Source organism: Bufo bufo, chromosome 7 (genome assembly GCF_905171765.1).
Source record: "Bufo bufo chromosome 7, aBufBuf1.1, whole genome shotgun sequence".
NCBI lineage: Eukaryota > Metazoa > Chordata > Amphibia > Anura > Bufonidae > Bufo > Bufo bufo.
In genome coordinates this window covers 146830873-146856650 of record NC_053395.1, presented here as the reverse complement: position 1 = coordinate 146856650, position 25778 = coordinate 146830873, and the positions used below count along the sequence as shown (strand labels likewise).

Sequence of the window (25778 nt, the reverse complement as noted above, 5' to 3'; positions counted from 1 at the left end):
GGTATGATGAGACGTGGAGAGGAAGAATCCACACCTAGCAACGCCTCTCCCACGCTTACTAGGTGCGAGCGTTTCCCAAACGCGGTGGACGGAGAGGACAATCTCTAAGGGAGTGCTCGGTACTGGCACAGTACAGACACAGATTCTCGTTTCTGCGGCGGCTTCGTTCTTGCGGAGTCAAGCGTGACCGATCCACCTGCATGGCTTCCACGGCGGAAAACCCAGTAGCGGGTTGATGTGGATGCGGAAAAACGGGAGCCAGACGAGGAAAGCGTCTAGGACGAGCTTTTTCCTTTTCAAGGAGGAGTTCCTCCTGTCTTTCGGCGAAACGTTTGTCTATCCTAGTGGCCAGCAAGATGAGGTCACAAAGAGTGGAAGGAAGCTCACGTGCAGCCAGAACGTCCTGTACTTCACTGTTAAGTCCTTTCTTGAAGGTGGCACAAAGGGCTTCATTGTTCCAGTTCAGCTCAGAGGCCAGAGTGCGGAACTGAATGGCATAGTCACCCACGGAAGAACCTCCTTGGGTCAAATTTAGTAAGGCAGTCTCTGCGGAGGTAACCCGGGCAGGCTCCTCAAAAACATTCCGGAACTCTAGGCAGAAGCTCTGGACGGATGCGGTGGCAGGATCTGCGCGGTCCCATAGTGGTGTAGCCCAGGCCAGGGCCTTCCCGGACAGTAAACTGAGAATAAAGGCTACCTTGGCTCGCTCAGAAGGAAACTGGTCGGACAGAAGCTCGAGGTGGAGAGAGCACTGCGACAAGAACCCACGGCACTGCTTAGGATCTCCGTCATATTTGTCTGGTAGGGACAAACGGATTCTGGAACCGGTGGTAAATGCAGGCGGAGGTGATGCAGCAGGAGCAGACGGAGGAGCTGGCTGTTGCAGAGAAGGCAGGAGCTGCTGCAACATAGCGGTCAACTGGGCCAGCTGTTGACCCTGCTGGGCCACAATGGTGGTGAGGTCATCCAGGCTTGGCAGGGGAACATCAGTGGGATTCATGGCCGGATCTTACTGTCACAAACCGGCAGGACAGGTAGTGAATCCTCTGCACCAGAGAGGCGATGGCGCGGGTTGTACTAGAGGACCGGTTCTAAGCAGTTACTGGTCTTCACCAGAGCCCGCCGCAAAGCGGGATGGATTTGCCGCGGCGGTAACTACCAGGTCGTGTCCCCTAGTAACAACTCGACCTCTCTGGCAACTGATAAGGCGTGGTACACAGGGAGAAGGCAAGAGCGTAGTCGGACGAAGCAGCGGTCAGGGCAGGCGGCAAAGGTTCAAAGGCGAGTGGACGGTAGCAACGGGTACGGCAACAGGTAAGGCAAACTAACAACGTAGGGAACGCTTTCTCTGAGGCACAAGGCACAAAGATCCGGCAGAAGGCTGTGGGAGGAGAAGGTATAAATGGGCAGTGCACAGGTGCAGCCTAATTAAGTCAGCACTGCCTCTCACAACCTTAACCCTTAATAACCCCTTTGGACCAGGCACCAATCACTGGTGCACTGGTCCTTTGAATCTAAGAGTCCCGGTGCGCGCGCGCCCTAGAGAGCGAGGACGCACACGCCGAGACGCTGGAGTGCTGCCTGGGGACATATGCTGTGAGCGCTCCGAGACCAGCAGGGGACCCGAAGCGCTCAGCGTAACAATACATTTTACCTACAGAGGCGTGGTACCGCTCCGCCCTATGCAAATATATTTATGTCGACATTTGAAGAAAATAACGTATACAATAATGAATTATTTCAAAAAAATGTTATTATTTGGAAAAGATTTGTCGATGATATTTTTTGCATATGGGCGGGGCCGCCTGAGACCCTATCTAGTTTCATGGAATATCTCAATTCTGCTGTTGATGGTTTGCAGTTTACAGTTAACACTGACACCAATATGGTGAGCTTCCTAGACACTATGGTCGTTGAGGACCCTGGTGGTCATTTGTCCACTGATATTTATCGCAAGGATACTGATAGAAATAGTATTCTCCATTTCAAGAGTGCCCACCCTGTGTCCCTAAAAAAAGCGATCCCTAGATCGCAATATCAAAGGGTAAAACGAATAGTCTCAGACCCTATTACGCAAAATATAAGAATAGTAGAAATGACTGAAAGATTCTTGGAACGTGGTTATCCACTGACTGTTCTGAATGAAGCTAGGGAAGGGATACAAGTTGATAGGACACCAAATGATGGGGCCAATATGTCTAGAATAGCTTTGATACATAAACACCATCCATTTAATGTGGGCATTGACAACATTGTCAGGAAACATTGGCATTTGTTGAATAAATCATATACGCAGGTTGAGGAATTCAAAAAACCCCCTTTGATTTGTAATAAAAAGAACCCTAGTTATCGTGACAAAATAGTACAAGCAGATTTAGGTGGTACTAAAGCCATATTGAAACAGCAACGGATATCCACGCCACGGATGGGTACTTCCCCCTGCCTGCATTGTCTACAATGCTCTCATATAATCAAAGGCCCTTCATTTCACCATCCACATACTGGGAAAAGCTTTGGAGTAAAAGTTTTTTTTACCTGTGACTCAGCAAACGTAATATACCTTATTAAATGTCCTTGTGGCCTTTTGTATGTGAGCGAGACAATGCAGGCAGTGAGGGATCGTATTAGTAAGCATAAATCCGATATAAGGACAAAAAAAACTTATGTTACCGGTCCCATATCATTTTGAAAAATTTAAACATACAGTTGCACAATTGCGGTTTCAAGTGTTGGAACAAATAAAGAGACCTAGAAGAGGAGGTGATATCAAAAGACTTCTCCTCAGAAGAGAGGCCTTTTGGATCCACACCTTAGATACGCTGCATCCAAGGGGTCTAAACAGAGACTATGAGGTCATACATTTATAAGATTGTTGTGAACAGATTAATACGTTTATTATAGATGATTGATATACACTTTTATGAATTTTCTCTAGACCTCAGCCTTATGATGGAAATATGAATAAATATGAACATTTAGATTCTTCAATAAGGTAGAATACAAATATAAATTTCAGTTATATGTTACTTTGTCTCACCTTGTTTAATCAGTTTGATTGATCATTAATTGAATACCACACATTAGAGTGGGTGGAGACGTCCCTAGATGGGCGGTACTATATGTTATATATAGCTTGATTTTTCTGTTTTGGATGTATCTGTTGAGAAAGGCTTGCATGCCGAAACCGGTCCTGGTTGTAGGACATTCTACTTTGAGAAAATAAAAAGAGGCTTATTCACAAAGACACAGCAGCTGGGATTCCTTTATCTTTGATACATTGGAGGTTGCTCCTCTCCCGTGCAGCGTGCAATACCAAGGTGAAGTGCTGACCTGTTTCCTTCTTTCCGTTTTTTTAGTTCCAGCCTGGAATCTTGTAAGCCAGACAGATATTTTGTAACACTGTACTGTAGGGGGGATATTACACTGCCTGATGTATGGGCAATGAGAGCGCTGATGGATGATAAAACATCCACTGGAACTGGTTTGCACTGGCCTGATTACACTGGCCGATGTAAACCAAATACGGGAGGAACGCTCGTTCATTGGGTGAAATAATTGTTGGAGCGGACACCTCGATTATTGTTTCTGGGCAGCAGATCGCTGTCCGCACACCACAATAGATCCGTATCATCCCCATACAGTGGAGGTGATAACTGCATATAAATGCAGCTCTTTACCTCCACTGACTAGCAGGTAATTGTCGGAAAGTAAAAGTGGATTTACACAGCCCGATATTCGGCAATCCGACAATTTGCCTTTCCAAATGTTCCGCCGATCACCCCGATGAATGAGCAAAATACTTGTTCATCGGGTGATCCTGTTGTGCTTGCAGTCTAAACAGGAATCTGCTGTCCAGTGCAGCTGTATGGAGACGAGCGATCGCAATAGCGATCCCTCATCCTCACACTGTGAAGGAGATCGCTGCATGTAAATGCAGCTGTCTCCTTCACTGAACGAACATTCGACTGTTGGGAAGGAACTCTTCCTTCCCAACAATCGGCTTTAGCTCGGCCCATGTAAACCCTTCTTAATGCTTGCTTCCAAACAATTGCCTGCTCCATTGGGCTGTGTAAACCCACCTTTAGATATCCATTAGTTACTGTTATGTTTTTGATAATAGTGCTATATAAATGATATTAAAGAAATTACATTGATGATGGTCTCACCTAGCTTTCCCACAATAAATGCCCAAGATACATTGGTAGTCAACCGTGTATTGGTGACTTGGCAGATTTGCAATTTATGGGTCAAAAATTATTGGTGAAATGCTTTACTTTTTGATATACATACCATCATAAACCAGTGCAAACCTTACAAGAAGCAGCCAATTACTGGGAAGGAAACATTCCTTCCCAACAACTGGATGCTTGTTTAGTGGTGGTGAAGCACTTATTATTTTCCATGCAGCAATCACCTCCACAGTATGAGAGCAATTGCTACTGCTATCGCTCGTCCTCATACAGCTGTATTATCTGCCCAACAATCGGCCCGTATAAAGGTCCCTTTTACATAGGACGACGATCTAGCAAATTTTCGGGAAGTTAGCGTTTCTTCACGACGATCTGCTGATCGCTAGCGGAGGAGACAGGTGCATTTACATGCAGTGATCTCCTCCAGAGTATGGAGAGGAGCGATAGCTAATGCCATCGCTCTTCCCCATACTGTCTCTTTGTTTCCTGGCAGTAGATCGTGTTTACACAGCAGGATCTACCACTGGGAACCGATGATTTGTTGTGCTGCCCAAAAGATACAATTACCCGATGAACGAGTGTTTTGCTCGTTCCTTGGGTAAACATCATTTATACCGCCAGATCGTTTCAATTGTCGTCCCATGTAAAGGGCCCATAAGCCCGCCAATACAGTAATGAAACAGATAGAAGCCTGGACCAGTGGTGTTTGCATGTAGATGGCTGCAGCAGATAAGATCCCTGAGCTAATAATACATAGCAATGAAAGGAAGCAATGTGATTTATCTCTGTACACACCAGATTGTATGTACTTCCTCTTGCCCTCTGAATTGTTCAGTGTTTGTCAAGCACTTTTTCACTTTCTCTGCCGTTTCATAAGATGAAATGAAGGTTTCTCTGTTGCTTTCTTAAGATTAACTGATTGTTTAACCTAAATGATCTACAAGTACGCTTGTCATGAGTGGTAGATAAATGTAGGATGAATCTACCAATTTCAGCAGGATCGGATGAGGATCTAATAAGTATGGAGACAGCTCAAACCCTACATTCATGGCTAGAAGCATCAGATATGTTGGTGTCTGGCAGGGACTACTTCACCTATTAAAATAAACTTACATGCTAGCCGATCAATGTCCAAGTGCACGTTTATGAAGGAGTGGGGGTAGCTATCAACAAAGACCGCTTCGTCTCATTATCTGAGGTAGGGGTACAAATACAAATACATAGTTGTCAACAGTCCCACATTTTCCAGGATTTTACCTAATTTTACCAATTCTGGCAAATTCAGGTTGTTCACGTATGAAAATGGGAGGGGCTAATGTAAACCCCAGTTCTTCAGTGGACTTTCCCGATTTTGAATGGCGCATGGTCGTGGCTTATATGCACCTTAATTTACCAACAATAATGTTAGTATGAAAGTATGAAAATAGGTGTTCCATGTACAAGAGATATTACTGTCTCCATGGCTTGAAAGGATCTTCTTTGGAGATAAATGTGATATACATCTAAGGCTACTTACATGCCGGATAAAAACTACAGCACACTGCGGTTTTTGTCCGGCTACCTCTCGGCTTGTTTGCCGAGTGCATGGGGCCGGAGCGGACTTTTGGCGGCATGGCGGGCTAGCGTTAGCACGGATCTGGCAGACTGTTCCCCCGCCGGAACATGCCTGCCGGACCCTGCTGCCGCTAGTGTGAAAGTAGCCTTATACATACTTTTGTAATCTAGAACCATTTTGTTGAGATTTGCAGGAGCATGATGACATTTTGTTTAAATGTTTACTCATTATATCTTCAAATCAAATAACTTTTTTAAGGGGTGGTCTGGCTGCTGTGACTTTCACAAGAACACAGGTCCTACTTGAGGAGAATAGGCTCTTCCTTAAACAAGGATGGAGAGTCCCCAGTGCCGCGGGCTTCTTTTTATTATCTTATCAAACGGGATCCCTGTTCTTGACATAATGAGCACTCCCACCCATCAATTATTTACACCATATTTGATGATAATGTAGAAAATGTTAATTGCAGGAACACCTCTTAAACTATTTTTTTTAGGGTACTTTCACATTAGTGGCAGGGGACTCCAGTAGGCTCACATGTGCCCCCGGCGACATAGTACGGAACTCCGCCCCCGCCCCTATTATAGTCAATGGGGACGGAGTGGCAGTCCTGGGGGCACACAAGGACGGATCCGGCATTCCGGTATTTTGAATGCCGGATCCGGCACTAATACATTCCTATGGGGAAAAATGCCGGATCCGGCATTCAGGCAAGCGTTCAGTTTTTTCCGCCGGAGATAAAACCGTAGCATGCTACAGTTTTCTCTTTTGCCTGATCAATCAAAATGACTGAACTGAAGACATCCTGATGCATCCTGAACGGATTACTGTCCATTCAGAATGCATGGGGATATGCCTGATCAGTTATTTTCCGGTATAGAGCCCCTGTGACGGAACTCTATGCCGGAAAAGAAAAACGCTAGTGTGAAAGTACCCTTAGGCGGATAAACCTCCAGAGCAGGAGGGATGACCGGCTTCTAAATCGCCGGTCTTTATAAATGTCCTCCTTTGCGCTTTTTAGGTTCTTGGACAGTAATCTGATTAAATTACTAAAACTTCTGTGTAAACATTTCTAAGTTACCATATCTAGATGAACAGCGTATGGTTACCATTATAGGAGGTGCCGCTCAGCTTTCCAACACTATGGCATAGCAATTCTGCCTAGTTAGGCCTCATGCACACGACCGTTGTTGTGGTGCGCATCCGAGTCGCATTTTTTGCGGCTTGGGTGCGGACCCATTCACTTCAACAATGGGCCGCCCCGTTCCGCAAATTGCGGAAGGCACACGGGCAGCTTCCGTTTTTTGCGTATCCGCTGTTTGCGGACCGCAAAAAAACGGCACGGTCATGTGCATGAGGCCTTATGTCATTAAATATTGCCCGGATTTTTTCGGCTGCATATATAGCCATATTTCACTTTCTGAACTGAAGGAAAGCTAGGTGACAACCTCTATGGAAACACGAATAGTTAAATTACTCAGCTTTCCTGAAAGTAGAAGTTGGAAATGGCCAAGTAGTCTTCTTTTTGTTAATATAAATAATTCAAGAGGACAACTATATTTGCTAACAATGTTTCTGAAGTTTGGGAAGGGGAATATATTACTTTATACATATCATAAAGCATCAGCTACTTATAAATGTAGTTTTATAAAATATGATTATTATAATGCGTTAGAACACCAAGAGACCGTTCAGTGCTACTCTTCTATTATACAGGGGTGAAGAACAGGGATGGGAATGCGCTGTATGTTTTAGCATATGCCAAGTAATTGCACCAACTTTACTGCTGGTATTTGCACACATCCCTGAGGGCTCTGATCTCCTTCATTGCTACCAAGGTAACACCAGAAACAATCTCTTTTAACAATAAGGAGCAGAGAAGAGTTTCAGAGAACGACTTGGGACAGTGCCGTCTATGGCAACCAGTGCAGGGCAGACAAAACAAACTGTGAGCAATGGGCGGGACTGGAAATCCTGACACAAGTCTTTTCTAATATACAGATCCAGCTCTCCGGCTGGAAACAAATGACTGGATCATTTCGTGTGTCCTATCCCCCAGGATTTATTACAAGAAGGAGAAGGCTTTCCCCTCGGGAGGCTGGCAGCCCTGGCACGTGAGAGTGCAGGATTTGGGAGGACCACCATTGCTGGAGGTCGGCCATGAAAGATGTCAACTCTCTCACTGCTGAGCCGTGGGAATGCCCAGGTGGTCAAAACCTCTCAAGAGAAGCTAGTGGTTCGCTATGAGCCTGAGGTGAGATGGATATTTCACATAATCAACATGGGTTGTTTTTTATTTGGTCAGTTTTGACTATACATACAGTATTATATATATATATATATATATATATATATATATATATATATACTTGTGACTAAGATTGGTCCATGTGCTTTCTGACATGCCAGGGCCCCTACAGTGCTGGGCCGCTTCTAGTGAATTATCACTCATACAGGTAATTTTTCTAGTTACATAAAAGTTATGTATCTCCAGAGGGGGCAGCATTTTTTAAAGTGCTGTGATGACCTTTAATTAGAAAAACTGGGAAAAAAGTTGAGCAATTGTCCTTAAAGTGTCACTGAACTTTTTAAAAACGTAAGATATATCATAGCGAAAAATCAAAGGTTTTCATCTATGACGGTCAAAGTGCTGAGGCCCCCACGATCTCTAGAACAAGGAGAGAGAACTGCTCAAATAGCACGCTCTCCTCTCTGCAGGAGACGGAAGCGAGACAGGTTGATAGACTGTGGGGGTAGCAGAGTACAGCAGGTGACTATTTCCAGCAGTCTCATAGAGAATGAATGGATTGGCAGGGCGCATGTGCATCCTGCTGCTCTGTCAGGACAGGAAAATGGGACCCCTCGTTCTCGTGATTGGTGGGGTCCCCAGCGGTCAGACTCCCACGATCAGTTATCCACTATACTGTGGATAGGGGATAACTTGAAGACTTTGCACACCCCCTTTAAATCTGCATTTACATGCAGCAGTCATCACCTCCGTATGAGGATGAACTATCAGTACTACAAATGAACCCCTGTACAGATGTAACGTTTCTCAGCCCAGGGTGTCATACCACAAAAACAACAGATTACACAACAAGCAATCATTTTGCTAGTTTCTCAGGTGACTGGTGGCATATTTACAAAAAGCAATGATCGGGAACAAGCGTTTGTACAAACTTTTGTTCATGATAACTATCCTTATAATCTCATGTAAAGGGGCTTTAGCACAGAATTTCATTTTTCCCAATAAGGGTAGGGCTGCACGGCAACATGTGTCGTATGACAGCAAGACACAGAAAAGTCGCTCAATGCAAAAATACGCATGACTTGTCTGCAACTTGCTGTTGTGCGACTATTTTAAAACTGTGATTTGGATGTGAAAACAGTGCCAAGTTGCAGGCAAGTCACTTGATGCGTGCAATTTACATTAAAATTAATGGCGTAAAAGTTGCAATTCACTTGCGACACAAAATTATTAAGTCTGGATTTTTTGCAACTGTCACATTGCAATAGCAGCATGTCGCCTAACGCACTGTGACACCGTTGACATCATTATGTACAATGACGCACAATACATGTCGCCGTATATATGTGCCCTAAAGGGGTCTGCAAAAGGTCAAAATAACTAACAACTAGCATTATCACTATCAGCTGATAATGGGGAACTGGCGGAAGAGGAAAATATGTTCATGGAAATAACTGAATCTATAGCATAAGCTGTCTACTTATATACATATGTATGTATGTATGTGGGTCTCCTTCCCTCTGTATAGATATGACTTTTTTGACTCCCAAGTGATTGTGTCACCATCCTACACAGTTTATCTTATCACAAACCCTCAAAAAGTAACTTTTGCGCCTCACCAAAATACTGTATAAACTGATGCTTTGCACCCGTGTGCCAAGGCCAAATAAAAGCTATTAATGGAGCACAGAATTAGAGTCCATTCACACGTCCGCAATATGGGCCTGCATCCGTTCCGCAATTTTGCAGAACGGGTGTGGACCCATTCACTTCTGTTCCGAGGCCCGCAAAAAAAAAGAACATTTTTATTATAGTGCCGGCCATGTGCGGTCTGCAAAACATGACCAGTGTCCGTGTTTTGAAGATCTGTAATTTGCAGACCGCCAAACAGTTGCGGACGTGTGAATGGACCCTAACATGGAGACACTGGAGCTATAGATTTTGTAGGAGGGTTCAAGGGATGATCGTGGATGATAGATATGTGTCACCAAGGTTCCTGGCCTCTGGGAAGTAAGAGCCGGTTTCATGTGTTGCTCGTTGCTATTTAGTATGGCTGTAATAGCTGATCCGGGACAGCTCTTACTGTGAGTAGTCAAAGTGCTGGGTGGGTGACTAATCCCCACGTTCCAGGCCAGGTCTTGGTTTTGGGCTATAAAACACAGGCAGCACTGTCAGGTGGTGTGGATTACTCCTCTCTGTCAGTGGAGCTCTGTCAGTCTCTGTGTTGGGACCAGGGAGTTTGGGCCTGGATTAAGGCCTGCTACCTTGTTGGTGTGAAAGCAGGTGGATTATGCTTTGTCCAAGGACTTCTTCTTTGCTGCATGGTGTGAACGAACACCAGATGTCACAAGGTGACTGTTTTCCTTGAAACTGACTTTTTGTTTTTTCATTTACTTAATGTGTGAATAAACACGAACTGTTTAATTCAAAGACTTTGTTGTTGCCACTGTACTGCATCTGCTAACCTGCCTATCAGAGCGAATCCCCACAATTGGTGGAGGATGCGGGCAAGCGCAGTAAGGCTGGCCTGAACGCCAAAATTTTTTAGTTTTTCCGGGCACTGTTGTATGTCTTACATGAACCAGCGAGATTACAACCAGTGTCCCTTGACAAAATGGAAGCTGTCGTGAATGCCCTCGTGGAGGCTAACTTGCAGCAGCGGGAGGCTAATAAGCAGCAGCAGGAAACCAACCAGCTGCTATTGCAGCATGTGATGGCTTTACAAGCCGCAGGAGCATCCCAGAACGTTCTCGATGCCCGGAAAGCACTTCGTGCAGCGATCCCTAAGATGACCCCCTCGGACGACGTCGAGACCTATCTGGCGGTGTTCGAAAAGGTGGCCGTGAGGGAGAAGCTACCCTGATATCAATGGGCTGAGGTCGTCGCTCCGTTCCTGGCATCCGGACCCTAGCAGGTGTTTTTCGACTTACCGGATGATCAAGCGGCCGATTACACGACAGTAAAGGGTGAGATTCTGGCAAGACTGGGGATGAATTTGCATCAGTGGGAGTTTAACCCGGCTGAACCCGCGAGACCTCAGTATTATGATCTGTTACACCGGTTGCAAAAATGGCTGCAGCCTGACGTGCTGAGTTCCACTGCTATGCTGGACCGTCTGTTGGCTGATGTATTCTGGAGGGGTTTGCCGTACTCTCTCCAGCACTGGATCGGCCAGGTGTCTCCTGGTTATGCCCTTGAGATGGTCGACCTGGTGGAGCGCTATGAGTCTAACAGGAATCTACAGGGGGGTTCTTTTGGGAGGGGGGCAGTCAAACCCCGGAAATCTCCACCCCAGTCCCGACGCTGGTGCCAGCAGAACCCGCCCAGGATGTATCCCCTGCAGACCCAGCTCCGATGGTCTGCTGGCGGTGTCAGGATCCTGGCCACATAATGTCCCCATCTGGGCGAACCTATGGCTACTGCCACTCATTGTATGCCAGGAAGCTGTGTGCAACAGGTACCCCCGATACTATAGACAATAGCCACCTGTGCCAGGTGGAAGTGGGAGACACTCTGGTGGTGGCTCTGCTGGATTCAGGGAGTCTGGTGTCTCTGGTAAGAGCTGCCCTGGTGCTGCCCGCCGAGTATACTGGCCGGAAAGTCGGGGTCATGTGCATCCATGGAGACTTAAAGGACTATCCCACCGCCCTGGTGTCTCTGTCCACGGTGGCCGACAGGTGGACTCACGAGGTGGCCGTCGCCACCAATTTACATTATGAAGTTATAATTGGGAGAGACTTCACAGGTTTCCCGGCAGTGTGGCCTGATACGAAAGTTACCAATACCCGTGAGACAGATGTAACCCCAGTAGAGTGGCCTTGCTCAGGGGGGAAACTGGAACCCTGGGAACCTGAGACCGAAGGGTCAGCGGTAGGGGTGGCTGCCATTGCGGTGTAAGAGGGGGAGGCAACCCCACTGCGTGTAATGGTGGGAGAGGTGGAGGATTTGCCGCCGGGTCCTGAGTTGGCAGACCTTAACGTCTCCGGGGAAAATTTCGGTATAGCACAGCACCGGGACCCAACACTATCTCAGGCCTGGGAAAATGTTGTAATAGTTGATGGTGAACATCAACAACCAGGGGCCAAGTCAATGTTTCCCCGTTTTGGGGTTCATCAGAAGATGCTGTATCGGGTAAACCAACTACGGGGTGAGCATATTGAACAGCTGGTGTTGCCCAAGGCGTATCGCAAGCTTGTGTTGGAGCTAGCCCACCAACATGTTCTTGGGGGACACCTGGGATGGCAGAAAACGCAGGACCGGATTCTACAGCGGTTTTACTGGCCCAGTGTGTTCAGAGAGGTGGAAGAATATTGTAAGTCTTGCCCAACCTGCCAGATAACTAGCCCCCAGCCACATTTCCGTAGTCCCCTGTTACCTCTCCCAATTATCGAGGTTCTGTTCGAGCAAATCGCTATGGATCTCATAGGCCCAGTACCGAAGTCTGCTAGAGGGCACCAACACATCTTGGTCGTCCTAGACTATGCCACTCGGTACCCAGAGGCGGTGCCCCTGCGACATACATCGGCCAAACTCATAGCTAAGGAGTTAATGGAGATGTTTTCCCGAGTGGGACTACCTAAAAAAGTTCTGACAGACCAGGGGACCCCTTTTATGTCAAAGGTCATGAGGGAACTCTAAGTAACTGCACATAAAACAGCTACGGATGTCCGTTTATCATCCGCAAACGGACGACCTGGTAAAGAGGTTTAATCAAACATTAAAAAACATGTTAAAAAGAGTGGTGTCTAAGGATGGGAGGGATTGGGACCTTCTTCTGCCCTATCTCATGTTCGCAGTGTGAGAGGTGCCCCAGGCCTCTACTGGGTTCTCGCCCTTCGAACTGCTATATGGCCGACATCCACGCGGTCTGTTAGACATAGCCAAAGAGGTGTGGGAACAACAACCCACACCATATAAAAGTGTAATTGAATATGTCACTCAGATGAAAGAGCGGATGGAGACAGTGTTGTCGCTTGTTAGGGAACATATGGAGGCAGCCCAGCGAGCCCAGAGTAGGATCTATAATCGGCAGGCTCGGGTCCGGATCTTTAACCCGGGAGATCAGGTTTTGGTTCTGGTACCGACGGTGGACAGTAATTTACTGGCTAGGTGGCAGGGACCCTACGAAGTACTCTAAAAAGTTGGTGAGGTAAACTACAAGGTACACCAGCCAGGGTGGCGAAAGCCGAAGCAGGTGTACCATGTGAATTTACTTAACCTTGGAAAGCTAGGGAGACCAGTACAGACGACAGCCGGAGTCATCAAGCCCCAAGTAAACAAAATAGAGGCGATACGGAATTGGCCCTGACCTCTCACTACTAGTAAAGTCGTTCCTGGGAATGGTGGGATATTATATGAGGTTTGTCCCGCACTTTTCTACAGTAGCCGCACCATTGACAGGGCTCTTGAAGGGACGCAAGTCAATGATGGTCCACTGGGATGATCAGGCGGAAGAGAGTTTATCGTGCAGACCGATGCCTCCGAGGTAAGTCTCGGTGCTGTACTGTCTCAGGAAGTCAACGGGGAGGAGATTCCCATTGTCTTCCTTAGCTGTAAGCTCACCCCAGCCGAGACAAGGTACAGTATAGTATAGAGCATGGGTGTCAAACATGCGGCCCGCAATGAATATCTTTGCGGCCCGGCAAAGATGCAGCATCGCAGACTGCTATGTATGAGCCGGGAGAGAGGAGGGGCTGGAGTCCGTAACTAGGGGCGGGGCTCGGTGCAGTCACTGTACTCTTACACCGGGCCCCGCCGCTCACCGAAGTATTTATAAACGTGAATCCTTATCCTGTTAAGTTGAACTAACGCTGCGCTCTCCCATGTTCCCATGTTCCCCTGTATCCCCATAGCACTTACTTAAGCTTCAATAGCAGGCAGAGCGGACGGCAGCAGTAACGTCACTCACTGACGTCGAGCGCCTGCTCCGCCCACTTTATGAATGAAGCAGGCGGAGCAGACGCGCGACGTCAGTGAGTGACGTTACTGGTGCCGTCCGCTCTGCCTGCTATGGAAGCGTGTTCGTAAGTGCTATGGGGATACAGGGGAACATGGGAACATGGGAGAGCGCAGCGTTAGTTTAACTTAATAACAGGATAAGGATTCACGTTTATAAATACTTCGGTGAGCGGCGGGGCCCGGTGTATTGGGGGACACTGTTATGAGGGGGATCTGTGGATGACATATAGCAGTGTCATCCACAGATCCCCCCCATAACAGTTCCATCCACAGATCCCCCCACCTCATAACAATGCCATCCACAGATATCCCACCCCATAGCAGTACCATCCACAGATCCCCCACCTCATAACAATGCCATCCACAGATCCCCCACCCCATAACAGTTCCATCCACAGATCCCCCCACCCCATAACAATGCCTTCCACAGATATCCCACCCCATAGCAGTGCCATCCACAGATCCCCCATAACAGTGCCATCCACAGATCCCCCATAACAGTGCCATCCACAGATCCCCCATAACAGTGCCATCCACAGATCCCCCATAACAGCACCATCCACAGATCCCCCATAACAGCACCATCCACAGATCCCCCATAACAGCACCATCCACAGATCCCCCATAACAGTGCCATCCACAGATATCCCACCCCATAGCACTACTGTCACGGGGTTCCGAAGGTGCACTCGGTCCCCCATCGCCCGCAGACCTGTTGCTTAGCTTTGGGAATGAGGATCTGTGTTTGACCTCATTCCCAGGGCGGCTTTACTAGCTGGGTGTAGGTCACGGACGGATCTAATTTCCCCTCGAGAACAGGGAAACAGAAAGAGAGAAAGAGAGCGCACAATAGTGTAATATGTTCAAACGGGTAAAGATATCAAGGTGAGAAATATCCAAACTCACCTTATGGAGTTGTGCTCCGGCAGGCACAACTCTACTGAAAACTTTGATGAGAATAAGACCTTTAGACCAGGACTGCAGCCGCAGGTTTTGTGGTCTCTTGGATGGGATGTCCAGTCCCCCAAGAGAAATTAGTGGTGAAGAAAAGAGGTTCTGCGTCGGCGCGAAATCACTAGTTCAAGCGGTCTTATAGATGTAATCTTCTTTTAATCAGAAACAACGCGTTTCGGGGATCAGAGACTCCCCTTCATCAGGTTTCACAAACATATAACAGGTATTATTGCAAGGTAATATTTATAGGTAAATTCTTTCAAAAAAACCGCCAAAAGGATGCACCTGGGTGACGCCCCTTGTGGGAGGAGCCATCCCCAGGTGTCATCCAATACATGCAGGTCTTCTTAACATACATAGCATTGGATGGAGGTGATTAGCTTTTTATAGTGTTGTAGCTGAGATCGCTTCTTTATTTAGTTGTAATTTGCCACCGATTGTGAGATTCATAAAAACATATATAATTCCCGGTCATGTGATCGCTCGTACAGGCGTCACATGACTCGGGAGTCCGGAAGTGTTTTGCTGGCTCATCTAGCCGGGCGGAAGCAGCAGTGCTAGGATCACCCTGGCAACGCATGCTCACACAAACAGTCTGAGCCGGCGGCAGGAGTCCATAGCAGGGGGTATCACATGATCGCAGATATGTGGTCATGTGACCTGTCATCTTCCAGCACGGCACTGTGGATCTGTATGTTTTGTCTTCTACAGGCACAGGGTTAGTTTTTAGACCTATTTAGACCGATCCTTAATATCTATATATATATGGAGCTCATATAGAGAAAAGGACAAATATATAAATAAGGCATCCTATTTCATAGGTCATACCATATTTTATATAGTTATAGGGCTAATTTCCAACCTATTTTACACGCTATGTATTCAGTGTAGAAAAATACATAGCAAAGGGAAGAGTGTATGTAGCAGCCAATGGATAATACATTGACATAAAATTGGCTCATATAAAGTTATAATGTTAAAAACACATACGGTAGATATATAGAATAAAAAATACAGACAATATACAATAATGATGCATATACGTATATATATATACATACATATAAGATATATAAAAATGTATAAATATGAAGATAAATGAAATTGTATAGAAAAAATATATATATATTGTATAAAAAATTGTATAAAAAAAAAAGTAAAATAAAAATATAGCAATTTTTTATAGCAATTGATGTTTGTTCTTTCTTTTTAAAGATTAATTTCAAAGGCCTCATTGAGCCCATACGGATTGAGGCTATTAAGTTTGAATATCCAATACATCTCCCGACGTCTGATGTATTGGACGTCTGTTTGGAGATGTATTGGAATGAGTTCAATGGGTGTTATCATGAACCCTGCAGTATTGCCATCATGATGTTCCGCCGCATGTCTGGAAACGCTGTGTTTCATATATCTTTTCCGGATTTTCGAACGATGTGTGTTAAAACGTTTGCGTAGGGTTTGTATTGTACGGCCTACATATTGTAGGTGGCAGGGGCACTCTAATAGATAGATGATAAAGTTGGAGTTACAGGTCAGATGATGTTGAATTTGAAATAATTCCCCGGTACTCATACTATGAAAGGAAGATCGTTGATTAATGCTATTACAGCAGAGGCATCTTGAGTGACCGCATTTGAAACTTCCTTTGGGGGCCTCAGTATCCAAATCATTGTTAGCGGAATGTGTTATTGGTCTCATCTTGCTCGGAGCTAAGATATTTTTCAAAGTTTTAGCTCTTCTGTATGTAAATTTGGGATTCTCCGGAATAATTTGGCTGAGTATGGGATCCCTTTTGAGGATATGCCAGTGTTTCCCCAGTGTCGCCTTAATGGCGTTGTGATTTTGGTTGTAGGTTGTTATGAAATTATAACAATACGAGTTGGTCTCATTTTTATCCTCTCTTCTTTGGGGTGGGGCTAAGCTTTCTAATTGAGTTAGCCTATTTGCTTTTTCTCTGGCACCAACAATGATGTTACTAGGGTACCCCTTTTGGTTAAACCGGGATGTCAGAATGTTACATTGTAAGTCAAAGTCTGAATCCAATGTGCAATTTCTGCGGATCCTTTTAAATTGGCTGAAGGGGACATTTGACTTCCACTTTCTATAATGTGTACTGCCAAAGTCAAGATAGCTGTTGCTATCTACCTTTTTGAAGAAGGTACGTGTATTAATTTCATTATTCAGGATGAAAATTTCTAGATCCAAGAATTCAGTTTTTGTTTTGTCATATGTGCCTGTAAATTTGATCCCCCAGTTATTGGTATTTAGATGAGATATGAATTCCTCTATTGTAGATTGTTCGCCTTCCCAAATGAAGATCAAATCATCGATATATCTTTTAAAGTAGATGATGTTTTTGTGCCAGAACTTGGTTTGGTATATGAAGTATTCTTCAAACCTACCCATAAACAGATTCGCGAAGCTTGGCGCGAAACGCGTCCCCATCGCGGTGCCCCGTATCTGTTTATAGGTCTGGTCCTGAAAGGAGAATATATTGTGGGTGAGGATAAATTCCATCCCATTGCGTATGAAATTTTTTTGCTCTAGGGGCATATCGATATCATTGTTTAGAAAGGTAGACACACATTCTAATCCTAGGTTGTGGGGTATGTTCGTATATAGGGCTGAGACATCTAGAGTTAGCCAATGGTAGTTTCCTTTCCACTTGATATTTTTTAGGGATGTTATCAATGATGCTGAGTCTTTGAGATGTGATTTCAAATTTTGAACGTGTTTCTGGAGGTGTACATCAATATAGTGGGAGAGGTTTCTGGTCAGAGAGGACACCCCAGAAATTATTGGTCTACCAGGGGGATTTATTAGGGTCTTATGTATTTTAGGCAAATGGTAAAAGGTCGCTAGGGTAGCATCTTTTACTAAAATGTATTCTTTCTCCTTTTTGTCCAAAAAGGTTTCCGCTGATTTAATTAGTTTGTCAAACTCCTCTCTATATTGGTTTGAAGGGTCACTGTGTAGTAGTTTATAGTAGTTTGTGTCCGAGAGTATATTTAGGGCTTCTTTTGTATAGTCCTCTCTGTTCTGGATCACGATTCCACCACCTTTGTCCGCACTTTTTATCATGATATTTATGTTGGATTGTAAATTTTTAAGAGCTACTCTCTCGTGTGGTCTAAGATTATGTTCTTCACGTTTTTTGTGTTTTTTATGGCCAGGCGGGGGTTCCCCCTGGTTTATTTGTCTGAAATCATTTGATACTAAAGAGTAGAAGGTATCGAGAAAATTGCCCTTGTGGTGGATGGGGTAAAAGTTAGATGGTGGTCTGAGGCCTGATGGAATGGCTCTCTGGTCGGTACCTTCTACAGTAGGAGTGGTTTCTGATAGTCCCTGTGATGTTTTTATTGCAGAGTTTTCCTGCATTTTGAAATGTCTCTTCAGAGTCAGTTTTTTGATAAATCGGTTTAGATCTAGGAACAGATCAAACTCATTTATTTTGTTTGTAGGACAAAATGACAGTCCTTTTGATAGCACTGCGATTTCAGCTTTCTTTAGAGTATATGACGATAGGTTGAAGATACCCAAGGATCTTTCAGTATTAGTTGTTTTCTCTGGGTCATGTTTAGTGTTTAAGTTTTTCTTTTTACTTTTGTTTTTGCCTGCTCTGCATCCTCTTCTGGGTTTTTTCTTTTTGTGGGTTTCCGGCCTAGTGGGTGAAAAAAATGTGTAATATTTACTGTTTTTGGACTTTTCAATATGGGGTATGCTGCTGTGGGGTGTATGAGAGGTGGTAATGCTAAAAAAGAAGGACCTGCTATGGAAAGGTCTTCTGTAGATTGAGGATCAAATTGTGTGATATTTTGAAGTGGTTCTGTGTAGGTTGTGGAAATAGGATGCACCTGATCTAATTGGTTAGAGGTCGGAGTGGTACAATTGGAATTCACAGTGCATGCTGGGGGTGTACAGGTATGCACCGTAAGAAGCGAGTCAGCTTCCACGTCTGATGGGGTGGACGGAGTGGAGAATCTAGACTGGGGTGGTGTGGTGGATTGTGAGTGGGTAGAGAACAGGGTGGGGGGGAGATTTAGTGGTCCACACTCTGCCAAGATATTTTTGGGAAATATGATTGATGGGGACGCAATAGATATTGTATTGTTACAGAAGGAAACTGAGTTTAATTTGCTGGGCGTGAGTAGGGGGGTGTGGAACTCTAGTTTGGAGGAATCTGATTGTGAAATAGGAGTCCCTCTAGTACGATTTATACTATCAATGGGTCTACTGCAAAGGGGATTGTTGGTAGGGAGTCTTTCCTTGGTGTATGGTACAGTGTTCTTCCCATGAGATGGGGTAATGGGATTCTGCGGTTCTCTAGACGGATATCTGGGTGCAGACCTGAATTGTGGATTTTTGTTTTGGTTCGGCTTGTTTCTATATTTATGGTTGTTTCTATAGACATGATTCTTGCGAGGTATGAAATTTTGTTGCTTATGTTGAGTGGTGGGTGCAGTGGGGCCTCCCTCATCCGCGATAGTGACAGACGCCTCAATGTTAAATATGGCTGGTGTATTATCATGCAGTTTTTTCTGGAGAGGGTATTTTTTCCAAAATTTTATATTGTTAGAGGCAAAGTCGCACCGGTCCCTTGCTAGTTTGCCACTCTTTTTATTTAGGATTTCTTTTTCAAAAGTGAGGATTCTTGTGGTAATTAAACGGTCAAACTTTGGAAAATTGACGTTTGATCTATACTTAGACAATTCTAGATAGCAGGTGGATATCTTGGTCCCTAGGTCCAAATAGAGAGACCTCCTCTTATCAATGAGTCTGGTCATGAGACCCCTCGCACAGTCAAGTAGATACATATCCCATTCTACGTCAAAAGTCACATCGTCTTTAAAACAATTGTCAAACCGTAGTCTGAGGCCACGGGGGACAATTTTTTCTTGTATATAGATTTCAAGAAATGTAGCGTCCAGATGGTGTTGTATTTCATCAGTAATAAGTTTTTCAAGTTTGTAAAATAGATTAAGTAATGATTTCTCATCGATAGTACTTGCGTATTCTGCCTCACATGTCCTTTCACTGGATTCCTAGTATATTGGGATATTAGGCGTTCACGTTGTTCAATTCTGTTCTGGATGTAATCCATATTTTCCACTAGCTGGGTGGCTCCCTGCTCCTAAGTCTGCCTTGAGCGCCGAGCTGATCACTCGGTGCTCGACTGGTTGGTCTGTCGGTCATGTGACGCTGGCCACGTCACATGACCCTCACTCCCCACAATAAATACAAGCAGCCTGCTGGCTACAGGTTGCCTGTTAATTTCTAGGTTCCTGGCTATTTGTTGGACTGCTGAATACTTACCTGATCCTGTTCCTTGACCATCCTTTTGCCTGATCCTCCTGTACTGCGCATCCGTCCTGGTATTGTGACCTCGGCTCCCACCTGACTACTCTCTTAGGACTCCTCTTGTACTTCTCTGCTCTCCTGGTATTTGACCCCGGCTTCTCCTGACCATTCTTTGCTTAATCCTTTGTACTTTGTAGTTTTCCTGGTATTGACTCGGTCCGTTCACGTCCTGTTGTTTGTCTGTCTGTCATCCCTGCACTTATTCCAAGTTAGGGATTGCCGTCCAGTTGTCCCCTGTCATTAGGACTCGCGAGGCAAGTAGGCAGGGCCAGGGGTAAGGGTGGAGCGCAGTGGTCACTTCCCTTCTCCCCTGTGTGTGTGTGTACGCGACCGTTACAGATTAACAGGCCCAATAACCACTGTATTATGAATCCTCTGGTGACCCTGACTGACTGTCTCTAATCTGACGCAGATGGTGCAGGAGTTAGGGGAAAAACTCAGCTCTTTTGAGTTAGGGCAAGGCTCTTCCACTCCTCAGGCCTCCAGTCCGCATTTTGAGCCCCAGATTAAGCTCCCAGAAACCTTTTCTGGAGACCGGAAGAAGTTTCTCTCTTTTAAGGAGAGTTGCAAACTTTACTTCCGTTTGCGCCCTGTGTCCTCTGGGCCCGAGAGTCAACGCGTGGGCATTATCATTTCCCGATTACAGGGTGATCCCCAGGACTGGGCGTTCTCTTTACCTGCTGGCGCCAGTTGTTTATATTCTGTGGAGGGGTTCTTTCAGGCCCTAGGTACCCTCTATGATGAACCAGACAGGGCTCTAGTAGCCGAGACGGCTCTAAAGGCACTGGTTCAGGGCAATTTACCAGCGGAGGATTATTGCACCCAATTCAGAAGGTGGTGTGTCCCCTCAGGATGGAACGAACCAGCCCTGAAGAGTCAGTTCAGGTCAGGTCTGTCTGATAAATTAAAGGATCTTCTGGTCAGTTATCAACTTCCAGAGACCTTAGAGGAGATGATGACCCTTGTTGTCCGACTTGACCGACGGGTTAGAGAGAGACGACAGGAACAACAGTTCTCTTCCCAGATGGTGGTCCAGCCAGAGGCCTATCCCAGAGACAATGCTGAGGTCTCCACCGAGGAACCCATGCAGGTTGGCATGACCCGAGGGAATCTTCGCCGCAGACGTGGAGAATGCTTTTACTGTGGAGATTCTGACAATTGGATCAACCAGTGTCTTAAGAAGGTCCTCTCTGTCAAGTCTCCTAAGGCAAGGCAACCTAAAGACCAGGTACACCCTGAATTTTCTAAATGTAAGCTATCGGTACCCATTACGATTTCTCTGGGAGTAGATAAATGGCCGGGTAAGGCCTTTATTGATTCTGGCTCAGCGGCTAGCTTTATTGACTCTGAGTATGCTGTAAGATTGGGTATTCCTATGTTTGCCTTACCAACTCCTATCCATGTCATGGCTATTGATGCTACTCCTCTTATTGGTGGTACGGTGAGCTTATGTACCTCGGAGATTTCTCTAACCGTGGGTGTGTGCCACTCAGAGAGATGTTCGCTTCTAGTCCTGGAGAACCTACCTGCTGAGGTGGTACTAGGGTTGCCTTGGCTCTGACTACATAACCCCACTATAGATTGGTCCAATGGGGAGTTGGTAAGATGGGGGCCTAAGTGTGACTCGTGCCTGTCCGTGGTACAGGCTGGGGTCTCAGTAAAGTCTGATACTTTACCCTCTGTTGTTAGAGAATATTCTGATGTATTCTCATCACCAACCCCGGAGGTTCTACCCCCCCATAGACCTTATGATTGTACCATAGAGCTAGTAGAGGGGGCCAAGTTTCCTAAAGGACGAATTTATAATCTTTCTATGCCCGAACGCAAGGCCATGGAAGATTATATTAAGGAGAGCCTTGGTAAAGGGCATATTAGACCTTCTGTCTCTCCTATGGGGGCGGGGTTTTTCTTCGTTAAGAAAAAAGATGGTGGTCTTAGGCCATGTATCGATTACCGGAGATTAAATAAAATCACTGTCCAGAATAGATACTCCCTCCCATTGATTCCGGATTTATTTAACCAGGTCCTGGGGGCAACCTGGTTTTCCAAAATTGACCTGAAAGGGGCATACAATCTAATCCGAATCAAGGAGGGAGACGAATGGAAGACGGCGTTCAATACTCCGGTAGGACACTTTGAATATCAGGTGATGCCTTTTGGACTCAGCAATGCCCCAGCTGTGTTCCAAAACTTCATGAATGACATTCTTAGGCTACTTTCACACTAGCGTTCGGGTGTCCGCTCGTGCGCACCGTTTGAAGGGGCTCACGAGCGGCCCCGAACGCATCCGTCTGGCCCCAATGCATTCTCAGTGGAGGCGGATCCACTGAGAATGCATCCGCCTGCCAGCGTTCAGCCTCCGCTCCGCTCAGTGAGCGGACACCTGAACGCTGCTTGCAGCGTTCGGGTGTCCGCCTGGCCGTGCGGAGGCGAGCGGATCCGTCCAGACTTACAATGTAAGTCAATGGGGACGGATCCGCTTGAAGATGACACTATATGGCTCAATCTTCAAGCGGATCCGTTCCCCATTGACTTTCAATGTAAAGTCTGAACGGATCCACTCAGACAACTTTCACACTTAGAAAATTTTCTAAGTTATAATGCAGACGGATCCGTTCTGAACGGATGCGAACGTCTGCATTATCGGAGCGGATCCGTCTGATGAAACATCAGACGGATCCGCTCCGAATGCAAGTGTGAAAGTAGCCTTAGGGAGTTCTTAGGTAAATTTGTTATTGTCTATCTTGACGACATTTTGATATTCTCTCCTGACTTCGAATCCCATGTGTCTCATGTTAGACAAGTATTAGAGGTGTTGAGGGAGAATCAGCTATCCGCTAAACAAGAGAAATGTGTCTTTGGTGTGCAGGAGATTCTGTTTCTAGAGCATGTTCTGACTCCTCACGCCTTCAAGATGGATCCTGGTAAGGTACTAGCAATTAAGGAATGGGTAAGACCTTCATCCTTAAAGGCCTTACAACGGTTCTTAGGTTTCGCCAATTACTATCGTAAATTTATTATGAATTTTTCCGTAATTGCTAAACCGTTGACCGACCTTACTAAGAAAGGGGCGGATTTGGAGAATTGGTCTACTGAGGCCATTTCTTCATTTGAAAAATTAAAAAAGGCATTCAGTAGCGCTCCCATTCTGATCCAGCCTGATCAGGAGAAACCTTTTATTGTGGAGGTGGATGCGTCCGAGGACGGCGCAGGAGCAGTCCTTTCACAAAGTCCTGCTAGCCTCACTAATCTGAGACCATGTGCCTTCTTCTCCAGGAAATTCTCTCCCACGGAGAGAAACTACGACATAGGGAATAGGGAGCTGCTGGCCATTAAATGGGCATTTGAGGAGTGGAGGCATTTTCTGGAGGGGGCAAGGCATTGTGTAACTGTTGTCACTGACCATAAAAACCTTATGTTTCTCGAGTCTGCTAAGAGGTTGAATCCCCGTCAAGCCAGATGGGCTCTGTTTTTTACTCGTTTTGATTATTCGGGAAGTAAAAATGTGAAGGCGGACGCATTATCTCGGAGCTTCCAGGCTTTTCAACCTACTGAGGTACCACCTGAATCCATCCTACCAGCAAAAATCTTCTTAGCAGCTCTTACCCAGGATATCTCGGCTCGCATTAGGTCGGAACAACATCTGGCACCGGTATCCACCCCAACAGATAAGTTGTTTGTTCCCGTACAATTTCGTCTCCAGCTGTTGGGTGAGTGTCACGATTCTGCCTTTTGTGGACATCCGGGTGTTGAGGGCACTAAGGATCTGGTTTCTAGATCTTATTGGTGGCCCACTCTAACTAGGGATGTCAAGTCCTATGTGTCAGCCTGTGAGGTTTGTGCCAGGTCCAAGACACCTAGGACTCGCCCTGCTGGTAACCTACGACCCCTACCCATTCCCAGTAGACCCTGGTCCCATATCTCGATGGACTTTATAACTGACCTACCGCCGGCGGAGGGTAAGACTGTAGTGTGGGTAGTGGTGGATAGGTTTAGCAAGATGGTCCATTTCATCCCCCTGTCTAAACTCCCGAATGCCAAAACCCTGGCGTCTATTTTTGTGAAAAATTGTTCGATTGCATGGTATCCCGGAAAATATTGTTTCTGACAGGGGTGTGCAGTTTGTGTCCAAATTCTGGAGGGCCTTCTGTCAAAAATGTAAAATTTCATTGTCTTTTTCCTCTGCCTACCACCCTGAGAGTAATGGGCAGACTGAACGCCTTAATCAGTCTGTCGAACAATTCTTGAGGTCGTATGTTGCTGATGACCAGCAATTATGGGTGAAATTTCTTCCATTTTCTGAATTTGCTTTGAATAACCGTGTCAATTCTTCCGCTGGGGTCTCCCCTTTCTTTTGTAACCATGGTTTTCATCCCCGTTTTCATTCTGGGTCGTCCGTCTCCTCCTCTAACCCTGAAGCGGATAAACTCTCCTCTGAACTGTGCACAGTTTGGGCCCGGGTTCAATCGAACCTAGAAAAGGCTCAATGTTCTCAAAAACTCAAGGCCGATAGGAGACGTTCAAGGGGGGTAAACTTTCAGGTTGGGGATAAAGTATGGTTGTCCTCCAAGAATCTATCTCTCAAGGTAACTTCTAAAAAATTTGCTCCTCGTTTTATTGGACCATATAAGATCACGGAAGTGATTAACCCGGTATCTTTTAGGTTGGAGCTGCCCGAGTCATTCCACATTCATAATGTGTTCCATAAATCTCTGCTTAAAAAATATTTTGAACCGGTAGTACCATCAAAAGCCTCGCCTCCGCCGGTTCTTGTTAATGATGCTGTCGAGTATGTGGTGTCTAAAATAGTGGATGTCCGGAAGGTGCGTAATTCCTTGCAGTACCTGATTCACTGGAAGGGGTATGGACCTGAAGAGAGATCTTGGGTACCTGCCAGGGAGGTTCATGCTCCTAGACTTGTTCGTAAATTTCATTTAGAACACCCTGAAAAGCCATCGCCTGAAGTCTTGGGTCCGGTGGCCCCTCGTAAAAGGGGGGGTACTGTCACGGGGTTCCGAAGGTGCACTCGGTCCCCCATCGCCCGCAGACCTGTTGCTTAGCTTTGGGAATGAGGATCTGTGTTTGACCTCATTCCCAGGGCGGCTTTTCTAGCTGGGTGGCTCCCTGCTCCTAGTCTGCCTTGAGCGCCGAGCTGATCACTCGGTGCTCGACTGGTTGGTCTGTCGGTCATGTGACGCTGGCCACGTCACATGACCCTCACTCCCCACTATAAATACAGGCAGCCTGCTGGCTACAGGTTGCCTGTTAATTTCTAGGTTCCTGGCTATTTGTTGGACTGCTGAATACTTACCTGATCCTGTTCCTTGACCATCCTTTTGCCTGATCCTCCTGTACTGTGCATCCGTCCTGGTATTGTGACCTCGGCTCCCACCTGACTACTCTCTTAGGACTCCTCTTGTACTTCTCTGCTCTCCTGGTATTTGACCCCGGCTTCTCCTGACCATTCTTTGCTTAATCCTTTGTACTTTGTAGTTTTCCTGGTATTGACTCA

At 45.9% G+C, this 25778-nt stretch overlaps 1 protein-coding gene across 4 annotated transcripts in view; it reads left to right on the top strand.

Moving 5' to 3' along the window:
• The first annotated feature begins 7717 nt into the window (after nucleotides 1-7717).
• Nucleotides 7718-25778, top strand: part of LOC121008393 (uncharacterized protein KIAA2012-like) — a 269189-nt gene continuing 251128 nt past the window's right edge. For all 4 annotated transcript variants that reach the window (XM_040440895.1, XM_040440896.1, XM_040440894.1 and 1 more), the window contains exon 1: nucleotides 7718-7999. In XM_040440895.1, the coding sequence (XP_040296829.1) occupies nucleotides 7913-7999 (87 nt within the window). In that variant the 5' untranslated portion in view covers nucleotides 7718-7912. The remainder of the gene's footprint in view (nucleotides 8000-25778) is intronic.